This window comes from Bombus huntii, chromosome 9 (assembly GCF_024542735.1).
Source record: "Bombus huntii isolate Logan2020A chromosome 9, iyBomHunt1.1, whole genome shotgun sequence".
Taxonomy (NCBI): domain Eukaryota; kingdom Metazoa; phylum Arthropoda; class Insecta; order Hymenoptera; family Apidae; genus Bombus; species Bombus huntii.
Window position 1 is genome coordinate 5,810,296 of NC_066246.1, and position 24,000 is coordinate 5,834,295.

The 24,000-nt window shown below is 45.6% G+C and overlaps 1 protein-coding gene across 14 annotated transcripts in view; it reads left to right on the plus strand.

Annotated features, from left to right (window-relative positions):
- LOC126869278 (potassium voltage-gated channel protein Shal) overlaps positions 1-24,000 on the plus strand; it is a 116,166-nt gene that overhangs the window by 57,927 nt on the left and 34,239 nt on the right. For 8 of the 14 annotated variants that reach the window (XR_007690881.1, XR_007690878.1, XR_007690877.1 and 5 more), the window contains exon 4: positions 9,358-9,510. Coding sequence is in view for 5 of the 14 variants with exons in the window: in XM_050625596.1 (XP_050481553.1) it covers positions 9,358-9,510 (153 nt within the window). In the remaining 9 variants the exon portion in view is untranslated. Of the gene's footprint in view, positions 1-9,357; positions 9,511-17,121; positions 17,673-20,674; positions 20,726-22,702; positions 22,722-24,000 lie in introns of all 14 variants that reach the window. The other 6 variants (XR_007690882.1, XR_007690883.1, XR_007690884.1 and 3 more) reach the window with 4 other exon arrangements.

The window sequence follows — 24,000 nt, forward strand, 5'->3', positions numbered from 1 at the left end:
TGATACTTAACGGAATATCCAAATTCAGCATCGGCCTTTCGGCCATCCGTTAACGGGAATGTTTCCATGGCGCTGGTCCCGAAACCAAATGCCGAAAGCCTGATAAATAGGTCAGTTGGCGTACTGAAAATCGGAACTTCGTCTCGATGGTCACTGGAGCCTGAATTTCCGCGGAAATTCCGTTAATTGCAAGTTGTCCCGGGGTTATCCGTATCAAGGAGTATGCACATTTTACAAAATCAAGAGCAACCGCTCGTCCCAACGATCCGTTCGATTCTATTATTTTAGGAGGAACGAAATGGAAGCCGATGTCGATAACTCGTACGTTATAGCAGCCATCCTCGTCTAGTTTTCTCTCGAGATCTTCTTGTATCGTGTCGTCTCATCGTTTTGATTCTTTATCAGCTCTCAATCATGTTGGTCCTATTTCGACGATGCTTTCGCTACGATGGTCTCAGACCTTCTCAGACTTCTTCCTGCTGGATGTACTTAACCCAGAAAGAAGCGCGATTCCGGCGGCTTTTGTCAAGTCGCGAAGAAAATCGCGCATACGGCCCGAGGGAGCGTCGCTCCACTTCCTGCTGCCTTCTGTCGCGTCTACGCGATCTCCACTTCCTGCCGGCGTTTAGCAGCCATTTTAACCGACCTTGCGAATCCTTTTCTTTTTCCTCTCTCTTCTCTTTGGGGAATCTTAGACCTGCTTATCTTCTCGAGTATCCTTCTAGAATTGGAAAAACCGCGCGACTGTTTAAAATTCTGCAAGATCGCCCGATGATATTTACATTTCCCTTCGTCGTATTTAAATCTTTCATCCGATTTACCTGGCCTGCTGAAGCTTGTTGTTGTCAAAACTCTCCGCAGAAATGATTAATGCGTTTGCACGAGAATAGGCAACGAGTCCGCAGAGTCCGAGATGTAACTTTCGGCTCGGTTTAAACTAAGTTGGAACATTGTTATTTGGAATGTGGAACGTACCAGTATCGTTGGATAAATACAAAGTTTCTAACAGAGTAAATCCGCAAGGTAAAGAGACGACGAGTCGGACGAATATTACGCGGTACAATTGCCACTTTCTCGATCGTGTCATCGTCTTTCACGATTCTTCTTCGCTTCAGTGTTTTCCATCGAAACTTTTTCTCTGGTTTAATCCACTTAAGGATACCGTGCATGCCCTCCTCCGACGTATACTTATTTTTCCTGGTATCGAATCCCAATCGTTGCTCACTCGTGTCCCTATAATTGTTAACCGATACGTTTCCACGATATCCTTGAAACGTCTTTGCGACCAAGCTTCGCAAAAGAATGTGCATGGACGACGTGCCACGTGATACACGTCAACAGATAACAAGAACGCGTTTCACCTTTCGACGATGCGATGACCTTTCACGAACCGGCACTTCGGCCGATAGATCGTGCTGTTAGACGTCTGTATCGGTAGTCTGAATCTACCGTGGGCTTCGTTTTGCCATCTGAGAATCGGTAGAGTCTTCATTTCATGGGACTGGATATTACGAGCGAAAAAGGACTTTGTTGGAACCCGATAATGACGCGAAATTGACGTCTGAATGTATTGTAGCATGTTCTCCTTTTTCCATCTGCGGGCGGTTGTTTTTAACACGTCGGAGAATCGTGAGAGTACATGGATCTCGCGAATATTCGTTCCTTTGTTTTCACGCCAGCTGGATGAATCGCTTCTGAAGGTAATAGGATGACAGTTATGAATAAAAAGAATAAAAAAGGGATGTTTCAGGCGTCAGCGATGCCTCCGCCGCCGTCTAACAAAAGGGAATTCTAAGTGGGACGGAGTTGAACTGCTCTTGCCCTTACTGTTACAAAGGAGCTCGTTTCAAAAAACAATGTCGATGATTACGAGCTCCATCACTCAGCGAAATGAGATTCCCTCGGCGAGTTCGATCCTGGTTTCACGTCGTGCACATAGCGAGACCAGACTTGAGGTAGCGTGTGTGCGATCTGGACGCATTCCTTGGTACCATAACGACGTTGTTCTCTCACGGAATCGTAAGGAGAAGGCAGGCAAACGATCTCCGTTGAAGATCTTTCGAGGCGGTCGCGTGTGTTGCGCAGCTCGTGAGCATCAGACGCGGCCAATCGGTGTCGTCGTGTCGGCGTATTGATTTCTTCCGGGTCGTGGTCGGCCTCGATCGAATCTCTTCGGGAATCGAAGTCGTCGGGGCGAGACGTCATCCCGAGACCCGGGGACTAATTATAGTCGGAAAACGGCGTTAAAGAGATCCAACAATAGCGTAGCCGCATCGGATTTTCCGATCCGCATGGCACGAGCGGACGCAAGCGTTCGAGGAAGAAAGCGTTGTCGTTCCTCCTGCTAAACTTCTCGAAAACAGACCTGTTTTCGCTTTTAAACTCATTCGTGTTTCGTTAGAACTTTCTTAACTCACTGGAACCTGTTAAGTCATCCTTTTCGGACAAGTTAACATTCTTTCTGCAACAACATTATGAAACCCTTCTAATTATAATCTTGTTAATGTTCAGGGAAACTAATTAAGTATCATAGTGAATAAAACATTAAATACTTCTTTTTAGAAGCAACTTTTATTCATCAGATTAGCATCGGACTTCGTACATTTTTTTAACACATAAAAAGATTCAAGTGTTTTAACGCCAACGATAAGAGACTATAACTGCGAGCGACGATCCCTTATGCGAGTCTGTTGCGAGTTTTAAACTTCTTGAAGTAAATTGTAATATCATGTACGGATACTCGTTTCTTTTATTTATTCGTCTTCGTTCGACGACGAACAAGAAGAATTTGATAAAGTCCGGCCTGTGTACCTCTTCCTGTTCACCGAGTCAGCAGTTTGCGAAAGAAAATTGAGACGAGAATAGTTGCAGCAAGAGCCTTTCCTCGAACAGGGAACCCGTTTCATCTCGAACACGAGGAAACGTGTTCTCGCGAAGAAATGATCGATCTGGAGAAAAATTTCGTCGAGTTTGGGTCACGGTCTTCGTGTTTGTCCGTTTACTTCAATTTTTCCTTTTCCCCGGTTCCCGATCCACTCTATTTTCTTTATTCTCGGAAAGCCGGTCCTTTCCAGTACGCTTATTTCCAGCTGGACGATATTAAATTCACAAGTAGCCCAGCCATGTCGCCGTTTTTCAGTGTCGAGCAATGCATACGCAAAGCCGGATATTCAGCAGACGTCTCTTCTTCTTGCCGTATTCACGCTCGTCCACGGTTCCTCTGCCTGCACTTCGAATCTCTTTATCCTTAATTCCATGAAAATTTGTCTGGTCCTCGCGTCAAAGGAATCTCTTTACCGTGGAAATACTTTTTCCCGGGGAATCCCAAGAATTGGCAAATAATCGCGTGTAAAAAGCGCAAAACGTTTCTCGGGTCTAAACACTCGTCGGTGAAACTTTTTCGTTGCTCTTGGCACTGAATCAACATCGCCGAAACTTCAATTACAAAATATTCTTCTCGTTATACGAAAACAACTTCGTGTTCGATCTCAAACGCAATTTATACTGGGAAATTATACTTGGACGAGTGGTAGTTTTCAAACTGTCCATAAAGAGGTCGACTAAATTCGTTTTAGCGAAAACTGCAAGCGTGTCTAAGCTGTCATCTTCGAATTAATGATGAAAATCGGCGAGTAAACTCGCGTTCCCCTCGCAGATCGATTATCCAGATTCTGTCATACACGAAAGCGAACGGCTGTCCTACGAAATAGGATGGAAGGTTCGAATTGTGCTAGGAACATCTATAAAATGGCGACAAGTGCGCGGCGTGCCGGGGTCAGGTCGAGCGGCGTGGCGAGTTATTTATGGGGCACGAGGATGGCCCGGCTGAATTTACGAACGCTGATCACCGCCTCTATTAAGCAGGGAATGCATATCCATTCTGACTGCGTCTTGCGGTCGCTGCATTTCTAAAATGGTGTCGCCCGTTGCACGTACGTGTTTTCGCCAGCACTTGCCGCCCGCGATCGACTTCACCACACGGTCAAACGAAATTTGTACCCTTTTCTCAGCGCGGTTTAAATTTCTGCAAAGATACGAGAAGTTCGGTAGACGCCGAATAGAATACGTGTTTAATCTAGCGAAATAGATTCATTTTTGTTTTATACCATCCCTTGCAAATGCCGATTTTTTTTATAGATAACTAACGTTTAATGAAGTTTAATTAATTTATATACAAGGTGGTTGGTAACTGGTGGTAAAAGCGGAAAGGGGGTGATTCTACGCGAAAAACGAAGTCGGAAACATAGAATAAAAATTTTTCGTTTGAGGCTTTGTTTTCGAGAAAATCGACTTTGAATTTTCGCTCGGTACGGCTCGTTGTCTCGATGGAAAAATTAAACAAAAATTGTTTATTCTATATTTTCGACTTCTTTTTTCGCGTAGAACCACCCCCTTTCCGCTTGTACCATAAATTACCAACCACCCTGTATAAATTAAATTTAATTAATAATTCGTTCAGTTGAGAGAAAATAAAGTTTCCACCCTCCGCGAAAGAGTTATTTATCTTACGTATTATGTTTCCGTTCGAAGTCGAATAGCGCGACATTTTTAGAAGGAGGATTCAACTTTTCAAAATGCAATTGAATTTGAAAGGGACGGAACCGTTCTGCAATTTGGCTGGATCGTTGTCGAGCAGTTGGATCGGAAAGCGAAATCCTGCGCCGATTCCGATCCATTAAACGCGATTGTGCGCGGGAAACGAGGCGAGCCGTGGGGCGCGGAAATTTGTTTAATTTATATTTAAACGCGCGCAGCTGAATCCCGCGACATTTAGATCAATGGCTGCGTTAAATAGAAGATGCAATTGGTAGCCCTCGAAAATGGTGTCATGACACGCGTCACTATCTTGGAGAGGTCAGTTGCGTTTATAACCACCTTTACGACCTTTACGTAACAAAAATAACGCCACCATGCTGTTTATAGAGGCCGGCGTTCTTCCACTATCTGACGTTATTCTCCATGGAAATTGTATATTTTTCCGACGGAGGTACGTCCGGTGAAAATCACAGCGATGTTGTGAATCGTTTAGATTCGAGGATCAAAGTTCCACTCGATCCGAGTTAATAATCTTCGTGCCGTTGATTTTCCAACGAAAATAGCCTAACCACGGAAAAATGATAGCGTTGCAAGCAGTTCGACCAACTGTAATTTATATTCATCAAGCTGGAAGTCGAATGAATGATAGTTAGTTTAGTATTCTCGGTAAACTCGGAGCAAACTTTTTCCTCGGCTACTCGGCTACTCATCGTGTATTAATTAAGCTTCCCTAAAGCTAAAAGTTCTTCGCTTTTCGTCGTTAAACGCACTCGTTCTCCGATAATTTGAATCTTATTCTTAGTCGTTTAATAATCCAGAATCTCGTCAGCTTGCGAAACGATCGTTTCCCCTAACCGGCCATCACGCTCCGACTTCGCAAACAGACAGAAAGTCTGTTTTTTCTTTGCATCTGAGCTTTCTTACGAATCGAGTAGAGACACAAGAAGAGATTGATCGGACAAAGCGTGGTATTACCTTGCCGAACCACAGCTCCCTTTTGTCCGTTGATCAAAGTGGAGCACGTATCCTTGCTCCAGTATGTGACAAAGAACCGTCTAAGTTGTCGCTTTGAAACAAAGTTGGGAAACACACACAACCGCGTTTCCCTCGGCTGTCTATCTCAAACGTTCTCATCGAGACGCTCAAAGTCTTGATCAATAGCCACTCGCAATTTCTCCTATCATCCGGCTGGCTCGTCTTCCACTAACGAACGAATCTGTCCGAGGTACTGGGCCTGTCCAAAGAATTCCGACGAAGGATTTTCTTTGAGTCGCCACCAGATTCGCGCATTCGTCGATCCACAGACCAATCGCATTTCCTTCTATCGAAAGACGTATAGACGAGATCCTTCGGGGAAAATAATGGAAGGTGCAAGTTAAAGGGTATGTTTTGTCGGTTGGATATCCAGCCCCCCGTGGAACGGCTCGTTTTATTTCTACGCTCGGCTGATGCTCACGGGGACGAAAATAAGAGGCTCTGACGCGATAAGGACGAGTTTAATCCGGGAAACGACAGAGACGCTAGTCTATTCGGAAATACAGACGCGAATAAAGCTGCGGTAGGTCCGCGGTAGTCTGCCTCGTTCACGAGTACAGTCCTTTTTCGTTCCTTTTTCCTCGTTTTCCTCATCCCTTTTAGCCCATTTTCTCCCTAGCCTTCGTTATAGCCGACGTGCGGAATATTTTTCACGCCTCGCTGCAGGAATAAACATCTGCCTTTCTGTTCTCCCGCTATCCGCGTAAAATAATCCGAATTTTTCGGGTCGCGTACGATCCGTCACAACTAGTTGCGATTCATGAAATTTAAATATTTGCAACGGGCTGCGCGTTATCGAACGACGCGAACGTGCATACGAATGTTAACGCAGCCATCTCGTGGCTTTTCATCGCGAGACTCGCTAATGTTAGATTCGAAATCGTCGGCACGTTTCCTCGCTCGTTTAGTCGATAGACCGTCTATCGACAAGGAAACGCCAATCAATAGATACGTTCGGTGCACCGAAAAGGAATACCGTGCGAATGCACGTCGTAGATAACGATCGCATACAGACCATCTGCTCGCAATAGCCATTTCAAAGCTGATGCTATGCGTCTTCTTGGACGTTTTAACTTTCGCCTCCGCTGGACAACGGTAACGTGCTTGGTCGATCTGACCTTTTAACTAGAATTTATCGACGCAAACGCATCGTGTTATCGATTTTTCGCAAAGAGAATGCCAGTAACGCGAAGGACGAACATCAGGTGGAACGAGAACCGAGATGCACGAGTTTTCATTCTGCGACATCGGTTCTTGCACGCGAAAGACGTTAAAGGTTTCGACACCCGATCGTTCAATCTCTATCGTGAACGATGGATGAAACGTTTCCACGACGGTAATACGTAGGGAGAGTCGGAGAATAGAAAGAAACGAGAGGTTATCGAGCGATCTCGACGTCAATTCCGCGTGAGTCAACCTCTTTTCACCTACGCGGAGAAGATTCGATCTCGTGCAATCGAACAACCGCGCGATCTCTTCTGGAAAACCACTCGGAGAGGAGCTGAAATGGGCCTTTTCGAACCTCGGTTCGAACCTAGGTCAGACACTCGTGCGACAGATTCTCTATCGTTCTCGATCGATTCTCACTACGAGGTTACGAACTGCTCTATTTTTGCGATTGAACTTTATAGACGCTTGCTTCAAGTTGATTAGCCCTTTTTTCATTCTATCCTTAACCGATCGATTATCAATAAATCCCACGAGTGCCCTTAGAGATTTATAGTTCACTCGTATCTAGGGCTTTTTAACTCAATCTCATTAACCTGTGAGTAACTTGGAACGTTGATGAAGTCGTCACGGAGCTTCGGCTCGTAGTTCGAGGTGTGCATTTCCGTCGTGATTGCGGCCGAAATCCTAACGGAAATAACCAGGACACGCGGCTAACAACGAGCGTTCGCGTAAATGCGTGCTTTCCCTCTGGCTATGTAATTCGAGCGGAGAAACAACTTGCGACATGATCTCAGCAATACTCGGCGGGCCGAAGTTTGGCCGGCAACAATGGCACTCGTTGGAAATGTCCTCGGCGCGATTCCTCTGCGTCAACACGCGAACACGTTCGCCACGTTTGCTCTCAGAACTATTTTTCTCCGTGCTCTCTATTTCTTTTCCTACCTCTACTACGTTTTATTGTCCATTCTAAGTTACTTTTCAAACTTCCACCTAAAGTCCGCCGGAGAAGAACGATACGACGTCGTTGCGATTTCGCGGCGGTGACGCTATTGTGATTCACTAGCATCGTATTTCTTAATGGTACAATGCTCGGGAACGTAGACCTCTATTATTGAAATTACAACGATATTGCGTCGCACTTTATTATTAGGATCGCACTTTATTATTAGGGAAATTTTACAAGCCACAATTTACAAGTGTCTTAATCAACAAATATTAATAAATACCCTGGCATAATATTAACAAGTTTGTTAATGGAACAAACGAAATTTCATGAATTAGAAATTATCGGATTATCCTATATACGACGAAAAATTACAAAATTGCGAAGATGGAATCTATAATGCACAACTTGTAACTCGTTAATTTAATATTATTAGTTTGTAAATTATATGGAGCAAGAGGGGATCTGAACTAATACTGCAGTAATTGCGTTATATTAACGTTGAAAAGAACAGCGAGTTCCCTCGTAGCATAATGGATGCATTCAAGGCGAACGAACAGCGTAGCTCGAACAGCACGCGGTTGTCTGACAAGTCACGTTCCCGATCTACTGTGGTTACACGGCAGCGCGTACAATCTGTTCGTCACGACGAACAACTTTGACGGGAGTAAACATTTTTAAGAAAAGTGGATTTTCCTTAATGAAAGGAAGTATAATATATATAACGAGCATGATACACAATTCACATACTGTATGGTATCACGTAACGTTATGTAGCGACGTGCATAATCTAGTTAATCGCGTGAGCATCCGATTTAGAACGGATGCGACTTCCAAACAAGGCAAGTAACGTTCATTTGAGGACTAGAGAAAATATAGGATTACGAATTTGCGTGGAAAGGGGATCCGTGGAATTTATAGGTAACGAGATATCGATGGAACGCGCGTCGTGAATTATAAAAGTTGAAACAAGGAGGATCGAAACTTTCGACGGCAAATTACGAGGCTGTAAACTTACCGGCAGCGGCTCTATCCTGCCTGGTGTATATGTAGCTTCGAGCAAACCTAGAAAACTCTATCCTTGATCTAAAAAAACTTGCGGCGCTACATTAAATAGACGAGTCTATTCTCTTATTGTTCCAACACGAAGGGGGAATAGCATGTTAACGTTACGTTTTCATGTATTAAATACGAAGTAACGAGAATTATACCGAACCATGGGGCAGGAATAGCGCAACAACGGTGTAAACGTACGATCATTCTTTCAACTCTTTACCGATTCTCACAGAAGATTCTCTCGTTTTTCCATCGTAGCTGCTAAAGATTTCAGAATTCACAAGACACATTTCACAACGCACGTTCTTGCTACGTTCAGCTAAATCTGCACCTGCATTCTCTCAATCGCTCGTCGCTTGTGTCCATCTTCTAGCCGAAACACGCGCCCGATACTCAATCACTCGTTCACGCGAATTCTCACACCCACGCTACAAACGATATTTCTATCATGCCTGTTTTCTACTTATTTTTAAACACAATCCTGCCTCCTCTCCGTCTTCTCCCGATCGTACCGTGTTTCTCTCATTCGACATTCAACCTACGTTATACAACGAAATATTGCTCACACATATTAGTTCTGCAGAATACCAAGGAAACGACGAACTTTTTTGTTGCAGGATCGCGAGTTCGTGGAGATGGAGGTACCCTACAATGGTGCCCCGAAGAGGCCGGGCTCGCCGTCGCCCCTGACCTCCCCCGCGCACAGCACTGCCTCGAGGGGCGGCCTGCTGCATGCCTGCTGCGGCCGCTGCTACCCCCAACGTTACCAGGTACGCGGTCGCCGTATTCTCGCCTCGACGACCTCCATAAGCGAGGGTCCACCCTCGTCTTCCTCCCACTCTCACCAATCGCAGCCGAGCGGGCAGCCGGTGCAGTCCCATTATCAGCCGGTTGACCCCATCACGGTGCCCAATGTCGCGTTTAACGTGCCCGGCGACAGCGATCGGCAACGTCGCCAGGGTGCCAGCTCCTCCAGCCCCTACAACGAGACAAGGGTGTGAGCCGAGCTCGGGACAGCGATTCCACCGGACCGTTCGTTCCTTTCAGCTTGACCCGTGATCGAGATTATCGGTTCCAAGGTCGTTCCACCTTATTGCTCCATCCTCGTTTTTTGGTGAGTTCTTTCACCACTCGTGCCGAGTCTTTTTCTCTCGCGGAGATCGCTCGGAAGAGTTTGAATCGGAGAGGTTAACGTTATTCAGTTACGTTGCGAGATTTGTTCAGATTACGGGTCGAAGTTGCGTTTAGATATCGGCTTTGGATTCTATGGATCTGTATGGATTAGATGGATCTATTGGAGGTTCCCTCCATTCCAATCGAAGTTGCGAGCTATGGTAAAGGTAAATCATATCATAGAAGAGGCATAAGAATATCAGGGACCTTTGTTTGCCTTGTGTTCTCGATGCCGAGGCGACGAGAGAACGTTGTATCAGCAGAAGACTGAACGTTCCATATCTTAGGAGGACTTTAAGGACAGCTTGAACCCAAGCTGATCGGTCGTCTACGCTAATCGTCGCTAATTTCGATCTTGGGTCTAATCTGAATTACGAGGAATCTTTTCGAATTCTCGGCGAATTATTCCCGTTACTGTTCGAGCTCTCTCGATCGTTAGATTATTGGCTTCGATTCTTCGTCGATGAAAGTGGCTCGATCTCGTCAAGACACTGATCTGTCCGGTTCTTATCGATCACCTCGATCTTCGTTTCACCGTTTGATCGGATAAGCCGCCGTGACCAGAGATTGATGCGTTCGAATCCGGTGCTAGAACCAAACGTTTGTGTTCCGATCCAGGACAATGCGTGTCCTAGAATTCGCTCGAGACTGGATCTCGACGATCCCAGCGATCGTTTACGGTACGATTAGGTTAATGGGTCGCTTGGAGATTAATTCCCGGGGTTCGCATTAAAATCACCTCTCGATTCCAACCTACTCTAACCTGAATACTTACTTGGTAGACTAAGAAGTCACAAGTGCAGTAGTGTCGCGTTAACTGGTCAATCGCTAATTCTTGCAACTCTTACAACTGATTTCACGAAGCAGATGCCCGACGTCACTCGTGGTTTAAAGGTAAAGAATCATCAGGCAACAAAGATATTTAGGAATGTAAATCTGAAACTATACCTTCCTCGGTAAATGGCTAGATCGGGTCTCGATCAGTGGCCAGTTAGCGAGTCGCTACCTCCAGTCCAGAAACGACGTAACAAATTATTCGAGCAAACATAGACCACGACAACGAAATATCGCGGTTGTTCGTGACATCGAATCCCGGTTGTTAAGAACGACTCCCACCGGGGGTCGGCTCTCCCACAAGCACTGCCAGCGAGGGTTCGAATCTCGAACCGTGTGCTCTCTCTTTCCTTGGTGATATTCTCGCTACTTTATCCCCGTGTGCGCGCACTACGGATCGTTCGGCGCGTTTGATAAGAGCTAGATAAATCTGCTGTTTCGAACGCCGGCAGGTATCGAAGATATACCTCCATCCGTCGCCTAGATTTTTCTTTCTCAAGCGGAAAGGCGGAGATCTGTACTCTCGAGCTAAAAGAATCCATTGAAGTATCATCGGGAACAGGAGAAACGACACGCGAAGAAACACACGCGAACTGGAGTAAAAGCAGAACGCAAACGGATACGTTTCCTCGAGTGATCGAGAGGAGATCGGTTTATCGTTTTTCGTTTTCGAGCGTTGCTACCAGCCTCGGTGAGAATCAGAAAATCTAGAGACGATGGATGCTGCAGCCTGCTGCTATCGATTGGCGCACCTTGCCGCGTCTTACTCGCTCAAGGAGTAACGAACAAAAGAAAGTACGCGGGACGCACGTGCTGCGTCGCTGCGCGCTAGTCGTGTGGCCGGAAACGTTCGTTCTTCAGCTTGGAACTTCTCCAAAATCCATTTGACCGAACGAAGAACGCGTTTCGAAGGCTTTCTCGTCTTACCGTTCGAAGATCCATATTTATCGCGGATCTCGCGCGGATTTCTTGAATCGACATGGTCTTCGTCGTATCTCGCTTGCAAGTCGAGATCGAAACGCACAGCGGATCCGTACGATCGCGGAATTTCGGGGCTTTTCTTTGTGATACATTTCTTCTGTGATGCTTCTATTTTTGGAGAAACGAGCGGCTATTACTGCGTTCTTCTCCGAGCTCGTTTTCGTCTCATGTTCCAGTGATTTGTAGATGTCGGATCATATCAATTTTCGAAAGGTTCGGACAAGTTTCGTGACCCGAATCGTCGAGAGGTCGGTGTACCAGTCGAAACGAAACGAGTCGCGTCGGAACGATCTCGTTCTCTTGAAACACCAATCGAGGCGAAACCAAGATTCTATCCATAGATTTAGCGATCTACGTAGATTATTATCGAATCGTTATCGGCCTCCCTTTGACCAGCGTTTGGTCGAGGATCTACGGTCTAATTGAAATTATCTTCTAGCCTTAATCTACTGTCTTCTGATGGCGAATTCTAAATCGATGTCGTAGCGAATTAATTCTGGTTAGAACCAGAGAGAAGAACCGCTGGACTCGACGTGCTCCCGAGACGTATCGCTGGGAGATAATTATGAACGACGTCGGACACGACGAGTCCGGCGTGTTCTTCCAATCGAAATCAACTAGATCTCTTCGAGAACCCGTAGATCGACCTTAGGATTACTTCTCTTTCAGTCGAGCGGCCTTTTTTTCCAGTCACCCTTCTACCTCTTTCTCGCTCTCGCAGAGTAGTAGATCTTCGTTAGTAGTTCCACCCTGTGAGAACGACTCTGCGAGTTTACCAGCGACGCTTTCGAGAGTGTCGCGGCCGAGACGGATCGTGGCTCGAGATCGTGAGAAATCTTTTATATTCGCTGCTCGATTGTTTATTGGAAAATGTCTCGCCAGTTTTACTATTACGTTGAAAATTTCCATTTAAATGGAGTACTTCCACGCGAAGAATAAGGGTTAAGCGTATCTCGATATCGGGAATTGGAAACGTATCGACTGCAAGAAGACGTAGGCGTTACGCGCACTCGTAAATCAGCCCGCACATAGCGAAAGGCGACGTTAACGAGGGAAAATGAGAAGTGATAAATGATCCTGTCGGCTGGCAGATCGAGGACGAGACCCCATCGAAACCCCATTAAGTGTCGTTCCACCTTTTATATGTACAGCTTCGCGCTCCTCCATGAACGCCATTTTTCAACGGTCCACCATCCTCTATTTTCTTCTGTCGCGTATTAATCGTCCGCTAATTCTTCAGACATCCCCCGTTGACCTTCCAAACGTCGCGCCTTTAACGGTGAAATTTATTTAAAGCCCTTCCACGGACCACGGCCACTTTGAAATTGAAACTCTCGCGCCAAATCTCCCCGCGTCTAATTTTAATCAGCTCATTGATTCTCAGCGGACCAGAGAAGCTCATCGGGGTTTTATTAAACGTCCTCTGCCCCTTCTCTGTCCTTCCCACGAGCTTCCATTTTTCAGCGGTCGACCGAGTTCCCATCGACCTATTACGCGATAATCGTTCATTAACTCGTAAATTAGCCTCTGATCTTCCGTCGCCGGCTTCGACCAGCCCCAGAAACCGCTCTGAAATTACTTGGAAATAGAATTTCGATTCTATTTGATCGATTATACCCTCGTGTATTTTTATTTACGAGTTCTGTCGACGTCTGACAGTTTCCAGTGGCTTCGCGTCGTTGGCTTTCTTTTAGTATCTACCTTTTATTACGTGCTCCAATACGACGACTGTATCGAACGGTTTACTCCACGTCGACTTTAACAACCGCAATAACGGACGATGATCGAGCATAATAGACGCGTCTGCGACGTGTCAGACCGCTCACGAATGATCTTTATGAGGCGAACGTAACGCTCGCTGCGTGAACCGCGCGGTGTCAGTTGGCGAACGTGTTCCCCGACAGCTTTAAATCAATGATAAGATTCATATGCACGAAGGAACACGGGTCGTCGCGACGTGCGCCGTCACCGGTACAACAAATGTGTTCCTGCCATATTATGTACGCGGGTCTCTTCGTTCGCCCAGTCTGTTTGAAATTGCCGAAATGTACGGAACAAGCGGCGATATATTTCCCTGGAAGTCCGCTTACGTGCCTTGGGAGAGGATTTTTCGTGCCATTCAGGATCGGATTTCTTTTCCGTGTACGTCTAAATAGATTGATTCGGACGGTTACATCGAGACAGAGGTCTTCTTCGCGTAGCGGTTCTCCGTTTCTCGCTAATGATTTTGACACAGCGTATCGGGAAAATAAATTTCCGTGATTACGATCTTTCAGAAAGGAATTTTAGTCGAGTTCCATCCTCTTCCGAAGGATCAGCATTGCCGTTGATTTGAATCGATTGAATTCCATTAAAGGTCGAAACTAGTAGAATCACCGAATGGAAGTATCCTATGAGTGCGTTCATTACAGGAGTCTCGATTCGCGTTACGATCTCGAGCTACGTATCTCGTCGACGATGCCGAAAATCCCATTTCTCGATCAAGTACAAGTCGACAGTGATCCAGGAGTTGAATCGTCGTCTTCCACCGACGAAACATCTATCGTCCCCGCCTAGAGTCGAGCCTCGCCGCTCGTCAGCCCTATCCTACGTCTTCCATTTTTAGATTAAAAAGAACTCGACTGGAAGCCGCGCATCGAATCCTGCCCGAGCTCGTGCCCGCCTTATTCTCGTCCGATCGCACAAATTAATCACGCCCCGCGACTCTGACCCTTCTAACTACGCCAACTCTGTCCGGATTCCATGAAATTCCACGAGAAGACGCTGAAGCATTCCGCGGTGGAAACCAGCGGAAGAGATTCGCGGCGAAACGAAGCCGTGCGCCTCATCGAGCAGCAAGACAAATTTCGCGGAACATCTCTCGTTGATCGCACGTGCTTCGTTCTCGGTTTCCAATCCGCTATTCTTTTTTTTCCCTTTATCCAGTTCCTCGTGGGATTGGATAAAGTTATCGATCAAGCCGTACACGTGGAAATCGAATCGACATCGCGCGAACGGAGACGAACGAAGCTCGTTCTCCGATGGCTTTCGTTTCCTTGATCTTGTCCAAGTTCCGTCGAGTATCGGGGAACTCGACCACGGCTGTTCGTAGTCGAAGCGCCACTGCCACGCTCGAGGATCGATCGATCGACGATTCGTCGAGCGTGTCACCTTTCGACTTGTACGATTTTCGCGCGTGATATTCGTTCGATGGTCGACACACGAGCACCCGGTGTGCCGCGTCCGCTTCTCAGTTTCGTCGAAGCCAGACATTCGCGTCCTTGGGATCTAAAGATGGATCCTTTGGGTGACAGCAGGTTTACGAATACCACAGGTGCGAGCTTACGGCCCTAAAAGTAGCTTTAAGGACCCACCTTCTTTTCGTAGATAGGTTCAACGAGACAGAAATCGCAAGGAACATTCGAGATTATACTAGCAATTACACGCAGTGTACATAGGAAGTGCGAATCGATTATTCGATCGCTCGAGGATCGACTTTTGCTTTCGTCGTCGGTTGAGAACCATCGCAACCTTATATTTCGGTATTCCGGTCCGCTTGCGTTACGATCGCTATTTTCCAACGACCGTACAGTTAGCAAGTATCTCGTTTCGTTTGCATCGGTGCACGCAACTGTCTTCAATTTCCCTTCGATTTTTTCTTTGCCTTCTTGAACAGTCAATTTGCCTTTAGAAAGTTACATGAACCGAAGCTAATATCCTGAAACGAAGAACGATTCTCTTTAGGGGATTAAGAATCGGAAGAATAATCTATCCTACTTAGTGAAACAAAAGGAGGATCTCGCGTCGCTTTATCTTAATTTAAAAACTTTCGACCGTAATCTATCGGGATAGGTTTGATGATCGCGTCATTGGCCCGCGAAATTGTCACCGAAAGCGGCTCAAACGCTCGTTTTAATCGTGATTCACGCCCGGGGTCGTCTAAATATTCCTAGACGAGATTTATTACGGCGAGCGAAGCAGTGACGTTCCGATTAATCGATTCGTATTAGCGATAAATCCGTGTGGCGCGATCGCGCTCCGTGAATTCTGCACGAGATTTACCATCCCCCAAAACGATTTTATTTGACCTGGTGACGCAAGCCGACCTGCAATACCGATCTCGATATCTCTAAAGTCCCGCAAATCGCGCGACCAATCCTCGGTTCGCGGCCATTCCACTACGATTAAGGGTTGTCGTGCATTTTCCTAACTAACGATCATTTGCGGAATAATTCTTAATTGTTTGATATCGTTCCCTTCTGGTGCTATCGTCGAAGATTATTCAGCGAATCGTAGAGGAAATGTTAGCTCCAGATTGACTGGCATACAAGGCGCGTTTAAATTAGGAAGATGATATCTTCAAATCGATTGAGAAACGAAATTTCGAAATTTTGATCATGCTTTTCACTGTCGCACTTCGCGAAGATCGAATCGTTTCTTGTACGGTATCGTCGAGTAGGTTACTGGCCCGGCAGATTGAGTTACCAAGTAAGCTTTGAGCAACGTTGACAGTATAGAAACCGTCCTTGTCGCAATCAAAAAAAAAAAAAAAAAAAAAAAAGAAAAAAAATATTTGTAAGTTGGACTCGTTATCGCTTCCTTAGCGTTCATTTCCACCCTCGTCTGGTGAATTGCTCAAATTATACGTGTACAATTTTACGGTGCATAAGGGACCTCGTTTGTCCACTAACATAATAACTAGTAACTATCGACTAGAATTATTCGGTTAATAGAAACTTTGCTCCCATACACGAGACGGCTCGATATTCAAGAAGTATAGCAGGCGAACTTTCGCGAGCAACTTGTCCAAGGACTGTTGCACACGTATTTGATATTTAACGTGTAAAAAGAGATTTGTTGTTTGATTCGAAAGTAACGTCTTTCCGTTTTAAATACCACGTATGGTGTTGGATTTTCTTTGACAGAGAACGGTAAGGTTAGTCAGCCCTTAATCGAGCCGAGGATCAAGCGTTTTAGATAAGATAGCACGTTTTGCCACACATTCCAGCAATCTGTCAGCGTTCCGATTCTGCGACGCTCCTCTCTTCCGATAGATCGCGCTGTTTAGCGCGGCAGAAAGAAATCGAAGATCCTTTAACGAGGCGATACATCTGAAGGAAATAAAGAAACTGAGATTTTTTAATCGATCCGCGTCCTTTCGACCCCGACTTTGCAGAGAAGCCGACGAGACCGTCCGATGTTTCTCTCCACCTTCTCCTTTGATCACATCTTCGTTCGCTTCTCGCTAAAACGACTTTCACCATCGAAATCGAGAAAGTAACGTTTGAGAAACTGCGATTGGCGGGAGCGATCTCCGTCGTACGAAATCCCCCAAAAAGACAAGGCAGGACAGATGCAAGGCATACGAAAAACAAACATCTATTTCCACTTCTGATCATATCTTAAATTTTCAGCGACGTGTATCACGTCACCACGCGCAGTCCGTTCGTCGTTTACGAAACTTTAACGAGCTTCCGCCAAACCACTGAGAACGACACGCGCGCTCGCCTGCACGGATCACATTCCCCGCCCCCTTCGTTTCATCCACGAGATCATCACGAGTCCGTGTCGTGGTCTGCACGAACTCATCACGAACCAGTTTCGAATTCTCCTTCGTCGAGATCGAACAAAAGATATCATGTCGCGTTCCCCGCGTTCTTTCTTTTGATGTGGATTCCGCGTGCAGGTGGGCCGCAGACGGATCACATTCGAGACTCAGCATACCGCGACGATGCAGACATTCGACGAATCTCGCGGCTCCTGCACGGAACAGAAGTTCTGAACGCGTTCTCGAGCGGAAGATGGTCGAGAGTCGCGTCCCTACTTCCGCCGGCAACGAGACCGCGAGAAACGGGTTAAACGAGCGCTGTTGGATATTCATTACGAGTGTACAGTCATCCTTGCACGGTTATCGACTAGAAAATTGTACGGCAACGTGTGTCGCCTTGACCTTAGGGACATCCAGGTATACACGTACATGTCTCTTTCTGTGTACATACATATGTACGTTTATTATGTATCTACGTATATACGTATATATATGTGTGTATATATATATATGTGCGTGCGTGCGTGTGTGTGCGTGTGCTCGTTCATGTATACACATGTCGTGTATTCGTTGGCGCCAAAGTGCAAGGGGTCGAGGATTCGAAGTCGATTTTCAGCTTTTTTTACCGGCCAGAAGATACCCTGCTGAGTTTTACGCCTCGATCATTTGCCACGTACGTTGTCCGACAACCATTCGATCTAACCCAGATACCAGAGGAACGCTCGTAAAACGTAATAGCTCTCTCCTCTTGCTGGATGATCATGTTCGTTCTCGACTGGTGACGTTGGAACGAAGTTATTAACGAAGATTCCTGGGTAATGATTTTATATAGAAATCGTGAAACTACACGAAACGGTGAAATCACGCCAGTAACTTGGTTTCGAAATCAGACAAATATCGAATGGTCGTTGGAGGATGTAGAGATCTGCGAGATTTGGTGTTAGCTAGATTCGGTGTTACACAATCACCAGAAAATCAGATTTCGTGTTACACTTCTTCACAGACTAGAGACGCACACTCTGTCACTGTATAGCGGTGAACGTTTCTTAAGCTTGTTCAGAACCGTAGGTATCTCGTTAGTTACATTTATCAACATCCAAGGATCTGGACGAGTAAGTTTTAGAAAACGTTTGAAAAGATCATCGATCTTACATGGTTAAACTCTGGACGCCTCTTTCCTCTTCTTTCTGCTCGTTCAACTTCGCGCGAAGCAGTCGAGTCCCGGTGAATTTTCGTCGAGCGAGAACTCCGAGAGTTTCCGGTTTAACGACTTCTGGCGAAAATCTTGGAGGACATTTCCCGAGGGACCGGCATCGTTCAGAGCGTCGCGAGATTTGCTGGTAACTTGCGTCAACTCGAGAACTCGACGCGATCTACTCGCAGCCGAGTCAAATTTTTCTTTCACCTCGCACGTGTGAATTTTTCCCCGCCTTGCGTATTGTCGAGTTCGCCTTTTTTTCTTCTGGCGCACGGAACGGTTGCACTTGCGCGCGCGTCGTCGCGTGTTATAGTGCGTCGCGTGGCTGCTTCACAAGGAGCGACGAGTGGCAAAAACAATTAGCGATTCTCTGGCACGTTTCTTGCGTGTTTCGCCATCAGGCGAGAAAATGGACGGATTCTTCAGACTTGGGAAAGTTTTCTTCGTTCACTTCAACTTGTTCCACGCGATGAGGAAATTAGCTTCAATGCTTTTTCCTCCCATTGAGATTTAAGTAGAAAATCGTGAACATCTTTTAAGACGTTTTACGTACTTTTTGTGGTTTAGGTATCGAATGGAGATGGCACAATGGTTTATCCGCGTGGCCTGGTCTTCCAATCGTCTTTCTATCGGCTTTGTACTACACCGCCAACGCCTTTGTTCTCGATTATTGACCTACGCGTTGCCTAATCTCCGTCTTTTGTCTAAACGTCAGCATCACGCTTCATGACATTGTTCTATGCAAATCCAACGTTCTATCGTTCTAACGGTTCACTAGTTTTCTATGCTACTACTTTATCGATATTTTTTTGACGCTATTTTCGCTAAAAAGATTTCGTATAAACACTTTTCTCATCTACCTTGTTTCATCGACTTTGTCGATAGACTGTGCGACGCCATTATTCATTAAGATTAGTCATTAAGATCTTCTTAATGTTCTTCTGAAATTCTTCTGTTTACTTATTCTGTTTGTTTATTTACCTACTCAGTTTATTTATTTACATTTCCGGTTTGTTTATCTCGAATGAAATATTCAAACAGTTCTCAAAAAGTTACCATCTTCAGTTTTACGGTCTTTGGTTTCCTGTCAAAAAATGTAATCGTGGCAGTTACACCGCCAAGAAGCAGCGTGTGCGTGAATTGCCAAGTGTTCGATAAATCTCGAGCAGTCGCTAACCAGTGGATGCCAGCAATTAGAAACGTTTAGCTTCGCATAAACGTCACCATTTCCCTCGACATCGATTTATGCGCCGCGATGAACTTTCGTCCCCTCGACGAAAGTTGCGTCGATGTAATCTGCTCCGCGATACGCCCTCTCTTTCGCGTGAAATTTCTACGGTGAATCGCAACAGCTGACGTTCCACCGAAATTTGCCTTGCTCCGTGAGCCAAATATATGGTTATGCCAGCTCGTTTCCTTCTCAGCTTTTCATTTCCAGTCGACTGTAACTACGCCAGTCGAGAATCTTTTAATCTCATTCTCGAAAGATTGAAGATCCCCCAGCCGCCAGCAGCGAATACGTACTCCAGGAAATAATAGATCTTCTTCTCTAGTTATTCTATTTCCGTGTACCGTAGCTTTCTCAGTTTCTTCCACAAATCAGACAAGAATCGATGCTAATTATTACCGACGTAGACTAATTAATACAACGTGTTGCCAAGCGCAAACACCTCTATCCATTCGTACCAGTAATAATCCGTGCCAGAGGAATCGCCCGATATAGATGACTGACGCCACGTGTTTCGATAGTTAAATCGTAGCCAGGCTCTTCCAAAATCGTTACAAAACTATTTTACATGGTGTCTTTATTCGAATCACGGAAACCTCTGCTCGCGCGTTGGGTCAGTTGGCGTCTTCGTTGAAATTGTCGTTGCGTCCGAACGCGTATCTTCGCGTCGAGCTTATTACGACAAACGCCTCTAGCGAGGAATACCAACGAACGAGCTTCGCGGAAACAACGACGAAAGCCGGGGAAACGTTGCCGAACGAAACGCTCGTGAAACTATCGACCGTGAGACCCTATGGTCGTCCAGTGGCGCGTATTATCAGTTTCTCTATTACGCGTTGCTCGATGGAAATATCAGTAAAGGAAAGAGGAAAAAAAAGGGAAAAGAAAGAATAATTATAGCCGAGCGCGCACGCGACGACGTTGCGCCGAATTAATTGCCCCAATAATGCGTATTATAATATAACACGAGTTGCTTTCATGAATAATGCATAGCCGAAGGAACACCGGGAGCCTGTAGTGGAGCATCCACTTCAGATCAGCCAGGCAAGAGAAAATTGAATCTTAAGTGTCCGTCTGAAAAGCTCCGTCAATTCACTTTTGCCGTCGGCCCAGTAACGAGCACCATCTTTTCGACACTCCTCGAGTATCCACCTATCGTGTCCGTCCTCTTCAAAGACATTCAAGCTCACCCTCCTGCCCCTTTGTTAACATAATTAATACGGTGAAATCTTCGATTCCGATTGCTACCGATCCGTGGAATCGAGCGGCCCAAACGTCGTGTGGTGCAAACGATAATCGTTTCTTCCATTTTTCCTCCTGTTCTTTTCTTTTTCTTTTTTGCTTCTCTTTCCGAGGAGAAACAAGCAGTGGACAGGACAAAGTTTAAAGAGAAGCACGGACTTTGGAGAAGCATCGAGTACCGTTTGATTTATCGAAGGGTAGGAAAGAGGCACTTTAAAAGATTAAGATTTAGAAGATTGAAGTGGAACATCGTGGATGTTGTCGAACTTTTGAAGAAGCTCTTTTTGCGAGTGAAATCAAGCTCGTGGAAAAGTATCGGTTGCACCTACTCGGTATTCAGGCCACTCGACTTCTATTTTGGGTGTTGAACGTTGGTTACTGTCCCCTCCCCCCTCCCCAAGTTTTGCTCCATTTAATCGTTATTGGAAATTGATTGGTCCGTTATATATGACACACACTATATATACCATATAGCTGGTTCGATTAAATATATTGTATATAATGTACGTGGATCATGTTACTTGTGTATATTTTATTAAGTCGTTCAAGGGTACGAAGCGAGAATTATCGCGCGGACGAGTTCGTCACGGAGGACGGCCGATCCAATTCACCAACGATTTCCTACAGACATCTCACGTGTAAAATCAACCGTATTAAAATCATTTATACATCAAGAAGAAACAAACATTCCTATACTACGAAGGATCTCTCTAGTCGCAATCTCATAATAACTAGCTGATTTAGTCGTAACGAATAAATTATTTAACCCCTTGCAAAGAGAAGATAAATGAATCACGTTTACCAGGATGTCTGTAGAGAAGGGGTAATTGGTGAAAACCACACTATCTTTATCAACTCTCCGGTCGGTTCTTCGCGTAATTAAACAAACTAGTTTAACAAGCCGCGAACAATGGCCTTGCAATGATAAATCATCGGCACTGTTCTCTTCTCGCCGGAGAAACGAGTGTCAGGCTGAAATTCGAAACCTCCTCGCGGGCACCGCGTTACATTAATCACTCTGACTGTTTCGGCCTGTTCGAGCTTTAGAGCCGCTTCGCGACGAGAAGAAAATTAATCAGAAATTAGTCGGCACAGCCTGTCAGTGCGCGTCGATTACGGCCACTGGGTACAATGATTAATCGAACGTTGTATATCGAGTGGATTCCGCGAAAGGTCCAGCAGCTGCCTTCGTAATTATTTTCAATCGGTTGTTGGCTCGTAATTATCAAGAGCCGCGCGTGCGCCCTCCCTCCTCCTGCGTCCTCTCTAGTTCGCATTGATGTCAGTCCCAACGTTGTTAAATTAATTATCGTTCAACAGGTAAGTCGCCCGATAGATAACGGGCTGTAAACGTCGCGACGAGACAGGCTGTCGTTTATCAATTTTTACCACCGCCATTGACATCGCGCTCTTAATTGCTCGCTACAGATGAAATTATCCCAAACTAACATACACAGCGTTTCGCTACGCATTAACGCGTCACATAAACCGATGACTGTTGAAAATGAGAATCGTTGTGACACGATTGCGATTACCTAGTATAGAAAGGAATATTTCTTGTTCGATTTGAGATCATAAGGGAGGCTAATTTCGTGATTGGCAATACGATAACATTTGGCGAAACGTTGATACTAAAGAAATTCTTCCCCTTCTATGTCTAATCTAATCATCCCTTTTCGTAATCGTTGCAAAATACCACGCGATACAATGTAAATATGTCTGTACATTTTGTAACATATACACACTGTCGGCACCTGTTGTGTGTGGTTCGTCCCGTAGAAACATTCGTCCGTTTAAGGTAAGACCCAAAAAGAAAAAGAACGTCAGTTCTGTTACTTGTCTGTCTACTTTTTTTGATCGCTCCCCGATATAAAAGCCTGCTAGTTGAAGATTAGTAATATTTTTTGGGAAATGTTGTTTCATTGATCGAACTACTATTTCTTCTCGTTCTCTTGGCACTTCTCCTCTTCCACACCTTTGCGCTACTCGCATACGTTACGTACTACGCCTCTCTGTTTCTTGGATTGTTTGAATGCGAACCTCTTCACGATTTTTCAGACACGATTTCGTGCTCGACGGATTATTCAAGCGTATCCAATTGCCGCCCCCACCCCACGAACCAAACTTTTATTTTCTTTTAACGAGAGTCGCTGGCAAAGAGAAGAGGCGAAAGAAGAATCGGTTGTGAAATACGCCCCTTCTCTTTCGGTTGACGTTCGTCGCCGAGTGTGGCGACCGAACAATTAGCGAGCTCTCGAAGAATGCGACGTTTCGCAAGAACTGCATGGAAACCAATGGAGAATGTTGTTTCTTGTACGCCACAATGGCTCATCTCGTCCCTCGATCGACTCGAACAACGATAATTACGTTTTTCGTTCGATGGCGAGTCAACCACTTCTAACGATTCTATTTTCTTTCAGTGAAAACTCGTTATCGAGTCTTTGTAAGATACTTTACTCTGACGATCGGGCTATTCGGTAATCGTTCGAAGACGACCGATTACCGAAAACAATTTGCACTTTCTGTTACCTTTCGTTTGTCGAACGCATTATTTTCAAAATATTCCGTGCCATGAATCGCGAATATAGAACAACCGATCTGATAACGCGATTCGACCGTGAACTCCGCAGATACCTTTTAAGTACTTGGAACGATATATCGGCGACTTTTCCCGCGATTTGAAATTCGAATTGCCTTGAATAACTCGTTTATACCGCGACGCGGCGCTTCGTCGATTTCCCCAGCCGCGACCGGAAACGCGTCCATTAACGCGATGTCGCGGTCCGTAAATCCGGCTCGACCCAGGCAACACGAACGCGTTGGAACGTCCGTCGATCCGCGTCGGGTCCGCAGCTGGCCGCGACGTGGACTAATTAAATTTAATTAAAGTCGACGATTAAGTCCGACTCGCTAGTTCCGCGTGCAACTTGCCCGACACCGTGGGATTAACGGCGACGAATTAGTTTTCGCGAACAACCAGCGGGAACAGCATGATCGATGGTCGATCGTCGACCGAGGTAGGATCGTTTAGTCGGTTAGCCGGTCGTAGATGAAGCTCGTAGCAATTGTAAGAGGAA